The sequence below is a fragment of the Quercus lobata genome, chromosome 2 (assembly GCF_001633185.2).
Source record: "Quercus lobata isolate SW786 chromosome 2, ValleyOak3.0 Primary Assembly, whole genome shotgun sequence".
Taxonomy (NCBI): domain Eukaryota; kingdom Viridiplantae; phylum Streptophyta; class Magnoliopsida; order Fagales; family Fagaceae; genus Quercus; species Quercus lobata.
In genome coordinates this window covers 51,176,705-51,196,548 of record NC_044905.1, presented here as the reverse complement: position 1 = coordinate 51,196,548, position 19,844 = coordinate 51,176,705, and the positions used below count along the sequence as shown (strand labels likewise).

The 19,844-nt window shown below is 35.4% G+C and overlaps 2 protein-coding genes across 9 annotated transcripts; one reads left to right on the top strand and one right to left on the bottom strand.

Annotated features, from left to right (window-relative positions):
- The first annotated feature begins 760 nt into the window (after window positions 1-760).
- On the top strand, window positions 761-7,739 carry LOC115975785 (elongator complex protein 5-like). 4 transcript variants are annotated; one of them, XM_031096766.1, is made up of 10 exons: window positions 761-1,150; window positions 1,246-1,337; window positions 1,568-1,735; window positions 1,991-2,037; window positions 3,973-4,042; window positions 4,254-4,480; window positions 4,572-4,661; window positions 6,629-6,704; window positions 6,863-7,103; window positions 7,429-7,739. In XM_031096766.1, the coding sequence occupies exons 1-9, from the start codon at window positions 984-986 to the stop codon at window positions 7,054-7,056; spliced, it is 1,131 nt and encodes a 376-aa protein (XP_030952626.1). In that variant the 5' UTR covers window positions 761-983; the 3' UTR covers window positions 7,057-7,103; window positions 7,429-7,739. The 4 variants fall into 4 exon arrangements, with proteins under 4 accessions (XP_030952626.1, XP_030952627.1, XP_030952625.1 ...); XM_031096767.1 differs by having other exon boundaries at window positions 7,409-7,739; XM_031096765.1 differs by lacking the exon at window positions 7,429-7,739 and having other exon boundaries at window positions 764-1,150; window positions 6,863-7,190.
- A 725-nt stretch (window positions 7,740-8,464) lies between these two features.
- LOC115975784 (7-deoxyloganetin glucosyltransferase-like) lies at window positions 8,465-12,059 on the bottom strand. Of its 5 annotated transcripts, none has more exons than XM_031096760.1 (4): window positions 11,387-12,059; window positions 10,384-11,288; window positions 9,623-9,683; window positions 8,465-8,998 (listed from the first exon to the last, which is right to left on the bottom strand). In XM_031096760.1, the coding sequence occupies exons 1-3, from the start codon at window positions 11,907-11,909 to the stop codon at window positions 9,636-9,638; spliced, it is 1,476 nt and encodes a 491-aa protein (XP_030952620.1). In that variant the 5' UTR covers window positions 11,910-12,059; the 3' UTR covers window positions 8,465-8,998; window positions 9,623-9,635. The 5 variants fall into 5 exon arrangements, with proteins under 5 accessions (XP_030952620.1, XP_030952622.1, XP_030952619.1 ...); XM_031096762.1 differs by having other exon boundaries at window positions 8,465-8,977; XM_031096759.1 differs by having other exon boundaries at window positions 8,465-9,683.
- Window positions 12,060-19,844: the final 7,785 nt, after the last annotated feature.

Genomic DNA, 19,844 nt, shown 5'->3' with positions numbered 1-19,844 from the left:
CTTTTTTTTTCCCCCTTTTTTTTTCTCATCCACCCACGTACCCACACTATTTTCTTTTCTTTTTTCCTTCTTTCCTCTACCATCTTCAGTCCAGAACATTCCCGGCTCTCTTTCTTTTTTTTTTTTTTTTCTTTTTTTCCTCTTAGCACTTCGGTCCAGAACACAACTCTCTTTCTTCTTTTTTTACAGCTCTCTTTCTTCTTCTTTTTTTTCCTCTTAGTACTTCGGTCCAGAACACAGCTCCTTTTTTTTTTTTCTTCCCCTCTTAGCACTTCAAAACGAACGAAGGAACCAAACTCACCCAACTCATCCAACTCTAGAACGTAACCTTAAGTGCTTGGATCGGGAAGATTGGATGGTCGGTAAATCTCTCCGCCCCCCCCCCCCCTTTTTTTCGTCAGTCTTCTTGATCCGCCAGAGGGTCTTGATCTGCTGTTGTTCTAATTTTCTTGTTGTTGTTGTTGATCTGCTGTTGATCCGAAAGAGTTGTTGGTCTAATTTTTTTTTTTCTGTTCTTGATCTGCTGTTTCCGAAAAAGTTGTTTGTTCTATTTTTTTTTTCTGTTCTTGATCTGCTATTTCCGAAAGAGTTGTTGTTCTAAATTTTTTTTTTTCTGTTCTTGATTTGCTGCTGTTGTTGTTTTGATTTTAGATTTGTTGTTTAATAAAGGGTAATTTGGTAATTTCCTGTGAGCCCAACGGCTATATCAAAACGCTCCATTCACGTTTTGATTTATAGACCTCAGGAGGTCCATAAATTTTGCGCGTTTTGGACCTTGTTTTTGCCTAAATCCAAAAGGCAGCTTTTATCAAAAAGTTACGTTTTGGACTGTGCCAAACGCCATTTTTCTACCGCTTTTTCTTATATGCGCGTTTTCAGCTCCTAAAAGGGCAAACAAACGCACACTTACTCTTCTTCAGTTCTTCCACAAACAAACAAACTAGGGTTTTAGGGTTTTCTTACACTCTTCAAAACAGGCTTCAATGGCGGAATCGATTTGCAGAGCACTCCGAGACGGTGCGTTGCAAGGAGAACACGCACCGGCTCTAACCATCAAGGACTCCATTGCCTCACCTTACGGTTTCCACGTCTTCACTCACCTCCTCACCCAGCTTTCCACCAACATTTTGGCGGCAAAATCCCAATCACGGTCAGTTGCTGCGTGTTTCAAATTTCATAAACGCCGTCGTATTTCTCTCTCTCTTTTTGAAAAAAAAAATAAAATCGGTTTCAATGTGATCGCAGTGGTCTCGTGCTTGTCGCTTTCTCTCGAAGCCCGTCGTTTTACTTGGATTTGTTGAATAGGAAAGGCATCGATGTAGCTTCGTCCCAAAAATGGTAAACCCTTTTTTTTTCATTATTATGATGCTGTTTGTTTTTATAAATGTATATTTTTTTAATTTTCAAATTTATCCCAAAATTTTACTGAGAATAGTTGTAGAATTGGAACTACATTATTTATGTGTGAATATAGTATTGTGTTACTGGGTGTGTGTGACTTACTGAATGTATATTTATATAATTTTGTTGTTATTATGAATGTGTGGGAACTCGAACATTGTTATACGGATTGGGATTTTGGATTGTTATACGGATCCTCTTGGTTGGAAGGATGCCCTTTTGGCGTCTGGAAATGGTGGGAGTCTCTCTAACGAAGCTTCGACTGGAGCTAGTTTGTGTAGGAATGTGAAGGATATGGACAAGTTGTACTCTTCAATTACCGAGCTGGGGAAAGGTATTGGTCGAATGCGTATTTCATTTCACTGTTTCGTTGTTGAGCTGTAAGTAGAAATTGTACCTACTAGGAAGTTTGGAATGTAGAGTGTATTTTCTTGGCCCGTTGGCTAAATGGTGAAGGGTGGGGGTAGTGGGTCTTAGTTTTGAACATTAGTCATTAAAAGGAAAAGGGTGTTTTTTATTCTTTAGGTTGTTACTTGTTAGTGATTTTGTTTTGTAACATTGATTTGTGGGTGGTGGTTTGTGGTTGCAGGAATAGTTGGACAAGGCAAAGTTCGTTTTTGTGTTGCCATAGACTCAGTAATTTTGGATCCCATAATTGCGAAAGTTTAGTATGTGCAAATTGAATGGCTGATGCAATTACTGGGAGGTTTAGTTGAAGATCTAGCCAGCCTGTTGGTTGTAGTGTGAGTGTGACAAGTATGCTTTGCTATTTTTTCCATGTTCTTTTGCATGTTTATGTCATCTAGAATTTTGAATTATATTACGAAACCTGGGTTACAATTCTATCTATTTGGGTAATGTGTGGAAAAGTACCAAACATGGACCAAAACAAGAAATTTGGGTTCTAAGATGGATCTATTTGGGGCATCCTGTCCTTTTCTGTGTTGGTGCATGGAAACTTCCTCAAGTGTCATTGATGTGCCATCAAACATCACGAGGAAGAGGTTTTGCCAAAGAAAGTAAAGGCACATTAGGAGCTTTGGATTCTAAGATGAATCCATTTGAGGAGTCCTGTCCTTTTCTGAATTGGTGTGTGGAAACTTCCTCTGAAGTTCCAAAGATGTGCATCATGAAGGCTTTTCCAAATAATCTATAGCTGTATAGGAGCTTTTATGTCTTGTGTTTATGCAAAAACTAGTTCGAATTGTGCTCTTCCTTTATTGGATTTATGCTAAACCGGCCATCATGTGCGCTTCCAGTATTTTGTCTAGTTCAGTTGATAAAAATTACATTGGTGTCTCATTTTAGACAAGCCGTTGGGGGGGAGGGGGGGGGGGGATGCATGGATGGCTTGTGGAATCCCTAAAAATCTCTTTATTAATATACATAAGTTCTCCTCCTCAAGTTTATTGTTCATTATCTTAATGGAAAATGGAAGTGCAGTAAAAGGAATTCTAGGACATAAAAGCAAATTTTGTATTCTGTTTTAGTGTAAAATGGAGGTTCATAATTATGCTGTCTTAGTATTTGAAACATTTGGACAATAATGTATATACCGAATGTAACCCGGATAATCCACTTTCAGGTTAGGAAATATGGAAAATACACAATATTTGAGTGAAATTTTATATGATATACAATTCTCTAAGAACTTTTTGTCTGAATATCTTTTGTCATGCAATGTCTTCAAATTCAAATTCTATGTAATTTTATGTAGTCATTTATAAGGTATGCTTAGTGCTTTTTAATACAAAATTATTAGGTTGGAGTGCAATCATTTAACTCCATAACCATCTTCACATTATATTTACTTTCAGCCTTTTTATTGAACAAGTTTAGAATAATTGAACTCATAAAAATCCCCCAAGTTGGCATTTTTGCTAAAATTTCTTAAAAAATTAATTCAAAAAGAAAAATTACTCATTGACTCTTTGAGGTTTGTATTCAATTTATACAAGTGTTTATATTCGTCTTTGGAAAAGGAGGGGTATTTCAGTTTTAGTTTTGTCATTGTTGCATAAATTTGGGAATTTAAAACAGGGACAAGGTACAGTCTTTCTTGTCCTAATTATATGGGCGGGGCTTATATTTAATATATATAAAGACAAAATGTATAAGTTTCACATGATTAGAGCATGTGAATCTCTTTTTCTGCTATTGGAGATATTATGTGAAATGAACCTACAACTGAATCTCATGAATTCAAATTAAAGTAAAGAGGGGAAAGTAATAAAGTAAAAGGCATTATATTTGGTGCAATAATAAGAAAGATCAAAATAAAAATATTTATAGTTCTTTAGAATTATAGGATTAATCTTAATATAATATTGTTATATAGTAAATCAGTTTACTTAATTGTTTTATTTTGCTTAAAAAATTTTGTGGGGAAGAATATTTTCAATGTAAATTCATTTGTGCTATAATGTCACCATAAATTTTGGGAATTATTTTTGTGGTTTATTTGCTCGTCTATGCCAGTAACATTTAAGATTTTTCTATCAAACTTCTGGTAATATTTTTGCTCTGCGTATTTGAGTGTGTTTGTGATGAATTCTCCTCAAATCTTACTAGGTTAATGAAATCTTAAGACATGCATCTATATCATCAGTTGCAGGCCTTTTAAGTAACCTTCGAAGCAATGGTATACACATGTTCTATTCCCTCTTGATTGATTACGATTTTCAGTTCTCATAAAAATCTAGTGATCTGTTGCAGCTGTAATTTTGTTGCATCACTGGCATTTTTTTCTGTTCTGTTATTCTCTGTTACAAAATCAAAGGAAAAAAGAAGTTTTTGTTGATGCACTTCAGCTTTTAGATGCATGTAGTTTCACTATTGTACTATGGTTTCAGATGGAGTTTCGAGCATCTTTTGGTTGTCACATTCAGACCTTCATGAAGACAGGGTTACTGCCGTTCTTGAGTATATGTCCTCGATGGTGGCCAGTATAGAACCGCTAAATCAATCTGCAAATGGGCATAGATGTAATTGGGAGAGCCTCCCTTTACTCGAACGTAATTATTGGAAAGGGAAGTTTCACGTCCGGTTTAAGCGCAGAAATGGTCGTGTTCAAGTGATGGTGATCTCTCCTGATTTCTTTCTCTTTGAAAGTTTTTATACTTACAAAATGGTGAACTGACTGTGTCTTAACGTAAAAACTTCATATCCAGTCTGAAGAATTTCATGTTGAGCAATCAGCCATCAACTTTAGATCCATTTCATCCAAAGATGAAATAGTCAATCGAAGCCTTTTGCCAAAGGTCAGTTGAGTAGCTTGAACTTGTTGAGAGTTTTATTTGACATCTCTCTCTGTCTGCCTCTCTCTCTCTCTCTCTCAGACGCACACACAAAGAACCCAAGTTTTAATTGATGCTTCATTCATAAATCGGAAATGACTTTGTCCTCCATTCTTGTTTGGGAAATCATGTTTTCCTTGAAAATTCTCAGTTTCACTGTTTGAGTATAATTTGTAAGATTTTGTTATTATCAGTTTTTATATGTAATAATTTTTTATTGGAATAGAGGGGAAACCTCACTTACACAGTACGTGCACATAAAGTAAGTTGTTGTCTTCATCATCGTCATCTTAGAAATGTGTGACCATCATGACAATTAATTTTTTTCCTATCGCTCCTTTGACCCCTCTCTTTAGCATGATCACAACCCAATCTCTCAGCATATCCTTCACAATCTTCGCAGGAAAAATGACAGAAATAGAAATATCAGTAAAGGTTTAGCACCATGCATATTGAAATGTGATCATAATATTGATAATGAATTTTTGACATTAGGTCAATTTGTTTCCTGCTAAGTCTTGACTGGTTTAAGAATCACTGACCAAGTACGAGTCCACATGGTGAGCTGGTGCATGATTTTTCATCTTTTCCACCATCTCCAACACACCTATGGCCAGTCCGCTACCCAACTAGGTAACCACCAATGAGGAACCCAAAACTAAACACATTGCTCTTATCGATTTACTAACAGGCAAACATTTATCCTCTCTCTGTTGGTTTTTACTTTTGTAACCTCCACTCTCCTGGGTTGAGCCTCCCAAATTTTTCTTAATTCATTATTATGCAGAGTTCTGAAAGATAAAGATTAGCAAAACATTATATTCGCTCCCAAAGAAAAACATACCTAAATAATTATATTTCTTTGGACCTATCAATATTTGTGCAAGATTCCTCATTGTCATTGCCTGCAATGGTTTGGGGAGGGGTTTTGATGGTGGGTTGAGATCTGGTGGACTCAAACAGTTCACCACGTTCACAAATCTGATATCAAACAGTCCATAGAACCACTCAAGTTTCACTTTTCTTAAATTTTCACAAACTAGTGTTTCATGCATGGTTATAAAAACCGTATCGGAGGTTGACTTGGCTGTAGATTTGGTTCACTGGTTCATTTGTTCAACTAGTGGTTCATTGGTTGAATTGTAGGTTTATTAATTAATTAAATAATATATTTTATAATTATAAAAAGCAATTAAAATAAAATAAAAATACTCCATTTAGGTAAATAAATAAATTATAACAATAAAAAATTACATCATATGACATAAGTTAGAGAAAAAAAAAAAAAAACATCATTCACATAAATCATCCAATAACCAAGTTATATAGTTCAAAAGTCTTGAAACAACACATCTCATAGAATTGCAAAATAAAGTTTTAGCTTAATCATTAAACCCTAGAGATACATTTGTGAGATGTTGGAGTAGGCCATAGGATTGCTTTCTAACTTTTTAGTCTGATGAATTTTGACTCTTTTAGTGTAGAATTTCTTCCATTTTTGTCTTCCTTTTCTTCCACCCCCCCCCCAAAAAAAAAACAAGTTCATCTTTTTATACCTGCATCTATAATTTTATCACTGTCTCTTTGTCTCTTTTGGTCTCATCGCTATCTCTTAATGTCTTTAATTTCAACCCTCATCTCATGGCACAACTCTTACTTTATCTCTTTAGTCTTTAATCTTTATTAGATTATCTTTGCAATCTTCAGTAGTTTAGTAAATACAAAAGGTATTTTTTTGGTTTTATCCGCGGGTTAAAAAGATTAACCCTTGCAATCTGTCGGTTTACCCGGTTTGATAATGGGTCATTGCATATTTGGTATTTTAAACCAAAACATTCTGGATAATGCTTTGGTTCACAGTTTTTATGGTTTAACCAGTGGTTTGGTATGATTTTTGTAACTATGGTTTCATGAGAGTCTACTTTCAACAGATGCAATTCAATTTACAGCTGTCAGAGAAGGAGCAAATTGATAGGGCTAAGGTTGTACTTCCTTTTGAACACCAGGGTACGGAATCAGGGATGCTTGTGTGTGTGTATTTTCCTTTTTCGAAATGAATTATTATATTGCACTTCCAGATGTATTTTCCATTTGTAATCTCTTTTGTTAGATCAGAAGATGTGTCTGTTTTTAATGACTTCATACTTGACTTTTGATTGCTTTAGGAACTGGTAAACCCATTCAAATTTATGATGGTCGGAGATCACTTACGGATGGCAATAGTGAAGCAGAACCTGTTTCTACTGGAATATTGCAGACAAATGAGAACTCTAGCAAGGGTGAGATAATATATTTGCGTGATTCAGATGATGAGAGACCAGATTCTGATGAGGACCCAGATGATGATTTGGATATATAATTGTGTGTGCCTCATTCGTGATCTTGGACTGCCAGAGTACTGCATTTGTAAATTGATCTTCTCCTTGTTTCTTTTATCTATTGCGATGTTCAGACCTTATTATAAATGAAATAATGTTTTGTTTATGAATTGTAGATGCTCTGTACCAACTTAACCTTTTTGCATTTTGAATCAGTGGGTAATTTTATAGATTAATGAGAAGCTAAGCTTTCTTATTACACAATAATGATAACAATCAATATGAAATTAAGTCCTTCTCAACATATTCTTCCCTCTTTCTACTTGTCTGCAGTAATTCTCTCCGACAAGTATTTACTCTCTCGTCTAGTCTGAGTTGTTATTAATTTGTCAGTTGATGCTTATGGCTGCCAGATTGGGTGGACAAGGCAAAGACCGGGTGCTAGATATGCTCAATGAAACCCTGCTGCCTTGAGTGGAGGATGTCCTAGTTCACCTAGACTTTCGAGGATGTGATAATAGCGGTCTAAAATATGCGTGGAAGAGAAGCTATTCTTTGGTGAAGATATGTGATGAACGTTACTCAGAGGGGATTCGTATGTAACTGTTGTGTGATTCGTTTCAAGTTTATTCATGAGTCATGATCATGAAATGAAATTATAATCAGGGGATTGTATTTACATTTTGTTATTTGGAGCTTGTTATGAAAATATATCTTGTTGTTATACTCGATCCTTGCAAAAATATTTCTTCTGCTTAATATTCCAAGATAGAAGAGATATTTCCTTATCTTCTGATCTTCCATGGGAATTCTTGCCCTTGCTCTTGTAGATCCTCATGCGCTTCCCATTTCTTAAAGGTTTATCCTCCATTATCACACCCGCCTATCCTCCTAGACTCCATTATCACACCTACCATCCGTGCCAAGCTCCATTATCATAGCTACACACCCTCAACACCTCAAAAACACATAACTGCCATTTTATTATACTAAGGAGAGATGATGCATTACCACCCGAACCACTCAAAATCCTGCCATCCTTTTTACCACATACCACGACCAGAACCCTTAGCCAACACCTGCCATTTCCTAAATTGTCTACCACTAACTAAATCAGAGTGCGAAGCCACTACTTGAAAGCTCTGCAATGGAAGATAAACACTAAACTTAGGTCTCTAAGCTTATAGCTCGTATGGAGACGTGCAATTGTAATGATTTCGTAGCTTTCAGTGGACAAGGTAAATGCCAAGTCTCTGGAGATTCTTTTAGGGAAACTCATATCCTATAAAACCTTTAACAGCTTTGTTGCCAAGGTCTCACATAGGGTTAGATCCCACAAGCGCAAGATCAACACCTATGTGAGGGGGTGGTGACATATACTTGATACATATGATACCTCTTCTTTTTGGTGAATCACACTCATCTTGACATCAAAACAACATCATAACATAAGGCAATGCACTGATTTTTTATTTTTTATTTTACAAGAGAAGGATGTTGCAACAAAGAAATTAAAAAATTGGACCAAAAATGATTCTTAAGACATTTGGTAGCTAGTTTGGCCAGAGTTCTGGTTTTGTTTACAAGGAGTTCAAGAACTACTGGAATTGTGATCTGGAAAACAGCTGAGCATTCTTGAGGTCTTCAATTGGTGCAGAGAATCTCCATGGTGGTTTCCTTTTCTGTTTCCAAATTTGTTCTATTTCCTTGCTTCTTACCAGCACAAAGATTCTTCTGAAACCCAACTCTTTTGCCTTCAAAACAGCCTCATTGGCAGCTACAAATCTGGGCACTTAGCAATTCATAGATTTGGTGCTATAGTAAGTTAGTAACCCATAAAAAGCTTTTTCACCTCTCTGGATTTGTTTTCAAAGTCTATGCCAGTTCTCTTGTTTTGTTTTCTCCATGCTCCATCTACTTTGATTAAATTCTGCCAGTCCTCCACGTAGGGCTTTGAGTGGTCTATTATAACCAAAGAGAAGACTAATATAACCAAAGAGAAGACTATTAAATTCTGCATCGATGATGAGAAAGTTAAATATTTCAAATACATCAATAAGATAAGGAAAATCAAGAGAGCGCCATTCAAACTATATATATGCTAGTGTTTGTACAACCTCGCATGTGGAGCCTTTTCATACAAAATTATAAATGTTCATTTAAGAAACCTTCAAATTGATCATCCAAACTTACATAAACTAAATAATTCCCCACAACCCCATCAAATTTCCCTACTACTCCTCTAGTCCACAGCAATAGCAGCCCAACTCTAAAAATCAATGATGTAGATTAAAATAACTCTAAATTAAACCTAACCAAATCCATAAACTGTCATTAACACCTATAAATGGAAAATTATTAGGTACTCCCGTAGTACCAGAAATGCGTACTCCCCCTCTCACATGAATGGTGGGTTCCACCATGAATTTAATTAGTGAGACCCATCATTCATGAAAGAGAAGGAAATACACATTTATAGTATTTCGAGAGTACACAATAAGTTACCCCTATAAATACTCATGAATTTCACACTAACGAAGTCCAGAATCGGAAAACTACAATTCACCTGGTAATTATTTCTCACTTACACAATGAAGAAACAAGTACCTGTCAGTCTTTTTCAAGCAATGATTTCCACTAGTTTATCATTCATTCGTATCCATTCGTTCTGCAATCAGTGCAATGAATCTTAATGCAATGTTTAGTCATACAAGGACGGGAGTGCTTGATTTGATCATCACATAACAAACAATACATGTGGCGCAATAATAACTTTACAAAAGGAGAACAAGTTTGAGAGGGCTTATAAACAAGTAGCAGACCCATTGAGAACTTAGTTTGAGTACAAACCAGATTTTGTCCGCTCAAAGTAACTGAAAACCACTCAAGGCAGTGAATTTGACTTCACAAGAGAAGGAATGAGTTCGGTAACACCAACTTAATAGGAATTTTTGCGAAATACACAATATAACAACGATCAGAATGAGGATGATTGCAATGCGTACTTAACAAAGCCTACTTGAAGTGAGGATGATGCACTCACAAAAGATATAAATTTCATTGAACAAGAATTCAAATACATGGGGACTTAGCCCACAATCTTCTACAAGTTTACATTGATAAGTCTACATCTCTACATAGAGGGCTCTTGATAGAGAATCTGAATTTGCCATTGCATCTTGGATGTTGGATGGTCAAGGGCCCTTTCTTGTAGAATGAAGTTTTCTATTTATAGGCAATAGATGATAGTTATTTCTAGCCACACTTAATATAAACAAACTTAATTGCGGGTACCTTATTATTGTCACTTCAAAAAAAAAAAATTCTTCAAAATATATTTAGCCCTTTGATAAAAGAACTTCACTCGCCAGATTGTTAAAGTTAATGGATGAAGATCCAAGTGGACAAGTGGCCTCTTCGGCAATTTTTTTCCACTCCATTGCATTTTTCTTCATTTTCTTACCCTTTTCTGTTTCCATTAATTCCCTCACAATCTTCTCTACTTTCTCTCTTTTGACATCATTATCAATTTCCATGCCAATGCCCCATTCATTGCAAGTATACTTGCAATTTGTTTGTTGATCGCCCAAATATGGCCAACAAAGCATTGGTACTCCTGCATACACACTTTCAATGGTTGAATTCCATCCGCTATGTGTTATGAACCCTCCCACTGCAGGGTGGTTCAACACTTCCTCTTGAGGGCACCAACTAGCTATAAAGCCTCTTTCTTTACTTTCTACCTCAAACTCAGGTGGCAAAATGGTTGATTCTCCATCAACTAAATCAGACCTAATTATCCACAAAAAGGGGTGCTTACTATTTGCAAGTCCACAACCAAACTCAATCAATTGTTTTCGTGTCATAACAGTTATGCTACCAAAATTCACATATATTACTGAGTTGAGTGATTTAGAGTTAAGCCAATCGAGGCACTCAGTTTCTTCTTTCCATAAATTGTACCCAATTGATTTCGAAAGGTCATTGGGTAAGTGATTGATTAGTAGTGGTTGGAGAGGGCCAATGGCATATACATGAGTAAACATGGTTGAAAGAGCATCCAATACCTCTTTTTCTAATGCGTTGAACGTGTGAATAACAATTCCCGAAGCTTTAGGAGCTCTTTCTGCTGCTTCGATCGCAAGTTTAAAGAGAGCATCATTTGGATCTATGTTTTGAACGACACTTGGGAGATCCCTTAGACGGATGTTTTTCATACCTGGAATCCAGTCTATCACTCTGTCCAAATACCCATTTGTGAGGTAACTCTCATCTGCAAAATCAATGAATGATTTTAGCTCAAAAAATTGTGATTAGTTGTAACAAAATAATGCAATATTTCAGTAGGGAATTGCGTTTTTTTTTTAAAACCTTTAAGTGGTATGATTCCTTTGTCTTTGAGAGAAGGAAGCTGCATAAAACCCATTAAGCTACAAGCAGAAATAGTGAAGAACATTACAATAGGAATTCCAAGTTCTTGAGCAGCAGTAATGGTGAATGGCATGAAACCATCTGAGATAATACAAGTCACTGGAGGATTCTTTGAAGTTGCACCATTGAGTTTTACAAGGAGATCAGAAAATGGTGCCAAAAAGTTTTTCATAATGGAATCACAAAGAAAATGGATATCTTGGGTAGCGTTGAGGTCCGATGGAGGGAGGCCGTCAGGAATGGTTTCAAATCGGAAGTCAGACAAGCCATCTAAGGAGTTGGGACCTCTAGATTGCAAAAAACGTTGGTGGTTGAACTCAGTGTTGACAAAGGTAATGTGAAAACCTTTATGGTGGAGAAGCTTTGAAAGTTTTAGCATTGCCTTTATGTGGCTTTGAGCTGGGGATGGAATACAAACTGCATGAGACTTATCAGTTACTACTGCCTTATTGGAAGAATCCATTTCCTTCTTTTTTTTATGTGTGTTTGTGCACCCAGATGTGCACTTTCATTGATGCATATAAAAGGTTTCACTTGTCAATCTTAGCTATTTCGTTTGGCCAAGATTTAACGAGGATAAGAAGCGATTTCTCCACTTGTAGAAGAAAAAAAATCAAAACAAAAACAACAATAAAATATTCTCAGGATATGTATCTGTAACACCAGTCATTTTATTTGTCTTGTAATGGATTTTTAGTTTACATTGTTCAATTTGCATTTTCCTAAACAAGTGACATTTGGAGCCGGCTGATATATTCTCTTCATCTCGTACTTAAACGCACTATTTACTATAGGTAATCATGTAAACAGCGGTGGTGGCTCCAAGATTTTTATTTTATTTTTAAGAGGTTAATAAAAAGATGAATTTTAGATAGAAGCTTAATCTTGTGGTCTATGACTATGAGGTTTCCTTATTACAAATTTGTTCATGTTGGGTTAAAATGAATTTACCCCTTAGCAAATTAATTAATTACCTAAATTAATTAATTAATCAAATTACATGCAATAACGTGGTAGCACAAAAAAATTACCAAATAAACAAATCACCAAATAACTAAATGCAGTGGAAATTAAATTTGACACAGGTGATTTGTTTACGAATAGGGAAAAACCACCGAGGCAAAACCCCACCAGGTGAATTTAAGGTCACCACTCTCGAGATTCTACTATTATCAATCACAATCGGTTACAAGTAAAAGGAATCCCAATACCCAATACCAACCTACAATTAAATCCTTACCCCAATGCCAAATTGGACTTCTATTGTAGCGGCAATCTCTCCGTTCAATGCGCAAATCTCAGTACGTGACTATCCAATGATGCACGGATCCTAGTACGTGACTAACACACCAACTTTAGAAAGATTTTTGGCTGCAAAGTTCTTCAATTCATCAATAGTAAAGATCAAGAAGCTCCCTGGTCACAAAACCCTTGGCGTAAAGAAGCAATAGCTTCTATAAAGAATATGATGAACTAGAGAAATTTCTTCATCTGGTCACAATATGCATGGATTATTCTTTTGCAACACCATGCATCACCTTGTGACGACTCATAAAATAATCCTTATATATGTCTAGGGTTGAGAGAAACAAGGACGGAGCCAGAGCTTAAAGTTAGGGGGGCCAATTTTACTGTTAGTTGCGTGTGGTGGTTCTAGCTTCCGGCTTAGTTGCTTAACAGCTAATGAGGTTTTTTTTTTTTTTTTAAATTTTTTTATGTGTCCATCCAAGTATGGACAAAATTATTTTGTTTAAAATTTTTTAAAGGGTCAAGTTGTTTGTTTTAGGTAAAATTGGTTGATTGAGTTTAATTGTTTTTAGCTTTACTATTGGTAATTTTTGTTGTTGAATAATTTTTTTGGGCTTGTTTATTTTGCTTTAGATTTTAGATCTAGCCTTTAAAAGGAGGAAAATGCTAGAATTACAAACTTTTTTTTACAAATTATTAATGTGATAAGTGGTTATTTGTAAGTTAAAATGCGATGTAAGTGATGAGCCCAAATGCAAACCAATAAAAGTTTACTACCACAACAGTTTGTAAAAATGTTATAGAAAATTTTGTGGCTAGAGTAGTACTCCTAAAAGAATCAATGATAATATTAAGGGAGGTAAAGTGTGATTTTATAGAACAAAATTGCTAAAATTGGTGACTATGTATATATTAATTATAAAAAATAAAAAATAAAATAGGGGGGGCCGTTGCCCTCCCTATTTTCCCTCCGTCCTTGGTGAGAAAAGAAACCCTACACAAATACTCAAGGATATGAGTGTAATTAGATATGGAAAACCTGATTTCGTAATTCTCAACACATACAGCTTGTATCAAGCTTCTATCGAGTTTCAGCAGTAATTCTCGATAGAAAGGATTCTGTCGAGACTTCTGTCGAGCTTTAATGAACAGCACTTCCTTCACTTGTTTCTTGGTCAGATTTGCATAACTTCAATACTGAACTTGAACTCTTGTTTCTTGAAGTACTAAATTCATCCTAGATCTACCCAATTACAAGCAAAGTGCGTTTTGTTAAAAGATTAGCCAATTACATAATTATGTCCCTAACAGGCCATAGTACTAGTAAGAAAATAAAAAATAAATTATTAGTTCATTTAGCGTATTGTTTCATAATACAAACATACTAATTATTGTTACTAAAATCACCTGGATAGCTATGTCAACCTTACCTAAATTTAAAATTTTAAAAGAAAAAAGAAAAAAAAAAAAGAAAGGGCAAAACTTACAGTACCTTATGTCCAGTACCTTAAATTCCCGTAATATTAAGACATGTAGCTACTTAACTAGAGACACTAAACAGTGTTGAAATTTCACATGGACTGAGAAAACCCAACCCAACAACTCTTTCTCTTTCACTTCGATTGAACTCAAAAAACAAAACTCTCTCAATCCACTCCTCTCTTTGCTAGAAATCAAGCACCCATACCCTCTTGAGCAGCCGTGTGTGCCTTTGATTGTAGCAAACTATGGAACTCATCGTATCCACCAGCAGTAGTAGAATTTTCATACACCCAATTGCTTGGCTTATGAAAATCTATCTTTCGAAAGAGATAAAATGGCCATTAGTCTTGAAAATATACCTTTAGAAAGAGATTTGATGGCTCATTCTTCCAATTGATAACACATTGACCAAACATTGCGACCATAGTTTGGAATGTGTCAACAAAAACCATGGACAGCAAATCTTGGGACAAAATTGGCCAATGCCCTTTTCGCCCAAATTATATAGCCTTATGCCCCCCTTCCCAAACTAATTAGGGAAATGCCCCTCTTTTGTAACTCGATTTTCTCAAAATCAAGTTTAAAACAAAAAAAAAAAACAAAAAAATTCCTAGAGCCCTATAGTGGCGTTTTAAGGAGCCTATAGTGACGTTTTAAGGAGCCTATAGTGACATTTTAAGGACCTATAGTGGCGTTTTGGAACTCGATCTCCATGAAATCGAGTTATAGGCAATTTTTTTTACCTATAACTCGAGTTCATGGAGGCCGAGTTCCAAAACACCACTATAGGTCCTTAAAACGTCACTATAGGCTCCTTAAAAACGCCACTATAAGGTTTAACTCGATTTTGAGTAAATCAAGTTTTAAAAGAGAGGCATTTCCGTAATTAGTTTGGGAATGGGGGCATAAGGCTATATAATTTGGGTGAAAAGGGCATTGGCCAATTTTGTCCGCAAATCTTGATATACTCTCTCCTCCAACTCATTGAAGTTGCAGGGGGAAAAAAAAAAAAAACAAAGACCCTAAATTGGATAAATTACTGAAGTGGGTTTGCATAACCTCCATTTACCACCATTAATTTGTCTAGCGCAACACTAATTCTTGACTACTCTCATCTAACCTAAAAAAATTAATCTTCAAACCCAAAACTTGTGTATTTGCATAACCTCCCAAAACTTGTGTATAATGGAGAAAATTCATTCTCTGATTCGAATTCCAAGCCCAACACCAGTCCTATCAAGGCAAGTCTATCAAAATTGTTTGATTTCTCTTCAAAAGGGTATAGGTGCTTGATTTCTAGCAAAGATGGTTAAGAGAGTTTCACTTCTTGAGTCCAATAAAAGTGAAACAGAAAACGCTACTATCTTCGTCACAATGTTTGAAAGAGGATGAGTGTGTATCTAAGATTTGCCCAAAAAGAAAGAGCTGCAGAAAGTGAAAATTCATAACATACTTCAACTATAGTTGGAGAGTGAAATTGCGATTTACAATACAAGAAACTGCTAGTGGAGATAGAAATATAGAAAGAAAGAAAGTGGTTCACAAAGGAGAAACGCAAAATCTCAAATAGCAATTAACAAACTGACAACATCAATGAAAGCAAAAGCACCCTATACTATGAGCAAAGCATTCACTCAAAACCACTAGATCAAACACTTGGGGGCCAACTTTGCTCAATAAAGTCCACGCCTTACATCATCAGTTGACACTTGATAGTTCAAACTTCAAGATGATGTACCGCACTGGCAAGACACTCCCAAAATCCGTAGCCAGGGAGTATCCTTTCTTTTTTATAATCTAGGTACGGCCTGGACACGGTCACAACATGCTAGTACGTCCTAGACACAGATTTCGGCCTGAAAAATCATACTGACCAAAGCAAAAGAAAAAAACCCTCAACTTTTAGATCTAAAAATTTGAGTTGCCTCTTCTCTTTGGAACTCACTAGCTTAAGGTCATTAATGTTGTCGTCGTTGTCAGCATCTTGCCGCTGTCTCCACCATGGCGACGCCACGTTGTTGCTGACTCACTGTAACGTCTACTACACCGATCTCCTCCCTCGTTCTTCATCTTGCTTCACCCAGCGTTGTTTGAATTTTTTTTTGCATTTAACATTATTTTTGAAATATTTTAATTAGTTGTTATGTTTGCAAAACTATATAGCAAACTAGTTTCTCAAGACTCTAAAACTCGAGTTCAGAGGTTGAACTCAAGTTTCTAAGACTCGAATTGCATGTGATGGCAATCTGATGTGGAAAAAAATCCACATGAAAATCGGGTATTTAAAACTCGAGTTCCCATTCTCCACATTCCATGAACAAGTCTATTTCTTCTTCTTCCTTAGTTCTCTTCTACTTCTTTCCAAATCTGATTCTTCTTCTTCTGGCCTGATCTGGTCCTCTATTCTTCTTTCTCTCCTCCTCCTCTTCTTCTTCTTCTTCCTTCTTCCTTCCTGATGTGCTCCTCTGTTCTCTATTCTCTATTCTCTGTTCCTCTGTTCTAGATTTGATTTGATCTGTTTCACTATAGAAATCAAGTCCTATGGACTCAGATTTACTTTTTACAAACTCGAGTCTATAAGACTCGAGATTTATGTGGCAAAAAAACCCTAGATCAGCAAGTAGAACTCAAGTCTTTGAGGCTCAATATTTAGATGGAAATCGAGCCTTTAAAACTCAAGATGCTAGTTTGCAGTATTGTTTCTAACGTATGTAAATTTATTATATTCTTTCCCTCACTAATGCTATCCTGAAAATTACCTTAGCGTTGTTTCCTCCTTTTTAGTTTCTTCCGTTGCTTTTTCATTTTGGTCTTAGTCTTTTGTGTGTTGCTTTTTAATTTTCACGTGACCCACGTGTTTTCTATTCAATTTAATTTCTTTTTTTCTTTTTCTTGTTTATGTAGTAGAGGTGGGTAGAGGAAAAATGGGGGTTAGCTAAGCTACACCTGTTCCTGTATAGGGCACTGAGGTTAAGACTCGCGAGCCAACCCTTATGGATGCCCACCAATGAAGGACTGCTGGTAGCAGGACTCGACCCTAGGTAGATTAGACGAAGTGCCCGAACCTTACCAACTGAACCATCTCCCGTTGGCATTCAATTTCAACTTTTATGCTCCGAAGGATGTCACATAAATAGCTATGAGTCTATGACTCTTTAATAAAACCATTTTGTATATTATTATTATTTTTAAAACTTTAAACTAAAAACATGTCTATTATTTATTATATTACTTTTAATGCCTATGACTCTTCTTTGGTTTTACTGTTCTTCTCTGCTGTTCTTATTTAATTTAAATTCTAAAATGAATATAAATTGTCAAAAATATATAAAATTAATCAATTAATTATTAGCCATATCCCAGACGTGTCGTACTCTTTTTTTTTTTTTTTTTTTTTTAAATTGCCGTACTCCTGTACCCGTACCCGTACCTGTGTCAGTATTTGTGCAACTTAGATCAATTCATAATCACACAAAACCAATCTATTCTCTTATCTTCCATTGTTGCTTTAAGTATTTGTTTGTGGTAGTATTTCCAGGAAAAAAAAAAAAAAAACCCATTTGAATAAAGAGAGAGATTATACCAAAATCAACATCACCAGTAGATCAATCATCGTTGGTCTTCACCATTGGGCACCGTGCTTGACTGTCTGGCGTCACCACCATGAAATCGAAATTACCAATCTCTTCTGTTAGGGATTTTTTTATATTATTTTTTACCTAAGAAATCATGGGCTAGAGATTTTTTTTTACCAAACACATGAGCTTACTCATTAAGTAGGTTTTTATTTATTTTTTATTTAGGTAATGCTGACATGGCAGTGTGGTATTCTTACGTGGCATTAACCAATAGTTTATTTTGGTGGTTAGCCAACATTTTTTATCAATTATTTATCTATAGGGACCATTTTGATATAGTACCAACTACCAAAAGGTTAGGTACCAAATTAATACATTTGAAATGTCAGAAACCAAATTGATATACAATGTAAAAATTAGAGACTAAATATATAATTTACCCTTTTATTTTTCATAAAAAGATAGTACTAAGAGAGATCTTGTGGTTGTGAGTTCTAATTAGCAGTGCTTGTAACTTTGCAGTTGCAACAATATCATTTGTTTCTCTCTCTTTCTCAATTTTTCTCTTTTCTATTATTATTTAAAACTTTCTCTTATTTTATTACTTTAATATCAGCAATCCCAAATTTCACTTTTATCTCTCATCAGTTCCTTTTTGCTTTTTCATTTTGTTTGTAGAATGAAATTGTAAAATTTCATATACTTGCGTGTTTTTTTTTATCTTCTTTTTGTAACTTCGATATATTGAAATTATCTTTTTATTAGATTTTGTATAATTTAAGTTCCTTGATGGCTAACCTAAAAGGGAAAAGAAAAATTCTTACTGACCTGTTTGGATTGAGTCATACTACTTCTTCAAGAAATGGGCTGCTTGGCCTATGAACGAAAGAATTCTTTTTGCTTTAGTTTAATTTAGGACAAGTGATAATGCGCACGCACACACACACACACACACACACATATATATAGGCAAAACTGAGAGAAAATCTAATTAAATTCTAAATTGAAGTCTAATTTTTCGCCATGTGTCTCATCTTATTTTTAAATTTGTGTGTCAAGTGAATTATTAGGTGCAAAAATCAAAGTGTCTAAATTCAATTAGATTTTATATTGAATTTTAATTGGAGTTCAAATTTGTGCCATGTATCTCATCTAATTTTTTTAATTTTTGTGGAAAAATTTGTGTGTTAAGTGAATTATTAGGTGCAAAAATCAAATAGTTTAAATTCAATTAGATTCTAAATTGAATTTTAATTGGAGTTTAATTTTGCGCATCTAAATTTTTAATTTTTTTGGCAAGTGAATTATTGAGTGCAAAACCCGAAGAGACTAGATCCAATTAGATTCTAAATTATAAATATATATATATATATATATATATAATTTTGATTGTTTTTAAATGTACTCGTGTATATGCACAGGGTTACACACTGGGACAATAATAAATAAAAAGGTAAAACTTAGATACAGTACCTTATATACAATTCCTTAGGTACCCCTTCTAAATTACTGCCACCTGTCTAGTTTAATAACTTAGCTAACGTCTGTTAACACTATCTCATTCTTTTTCTTTCCTTCTTTCTTTTTTCTTTTCTTTTCTTGGCCCGCTAGCAAACTATGGGAGGGAGGGATTTGAACACAATGTAAAGCCCAAAGGCCCAGTCCAAGGATGGGAAAAGGCCCATCCATACACCAATCCAGACTTGACATGTGGACTAAGCCCGAGGAGGGAAGGCATGAAGATCACGCTAATTCAGACTTAACATGTGAACAGAAGTCTAAGGATAAGAAACAGACGAACCCACCGTCCGAGGAGTCTGAGGAATGAATGCACCTCTGGAATGCCTCAGTTGGCCACCTGCACCAACAAGTAGGGCACTTTAGAAGACTTCAGAGATGTGCATGTGAAGAAGAGAGGAAATATCTAGGGAAGGTAGCCATCACCTTTGCATTCAATACACTGCACCAACTGAGTTGGCCACATTTATGAGGAAAAGACACCTGAACAATAGTTCCACAACTCGCAACACTCTCTACCACCTCCAGAAGGGTTATGATGGGATAAGCATCCCAACTACAACCCTGACGCA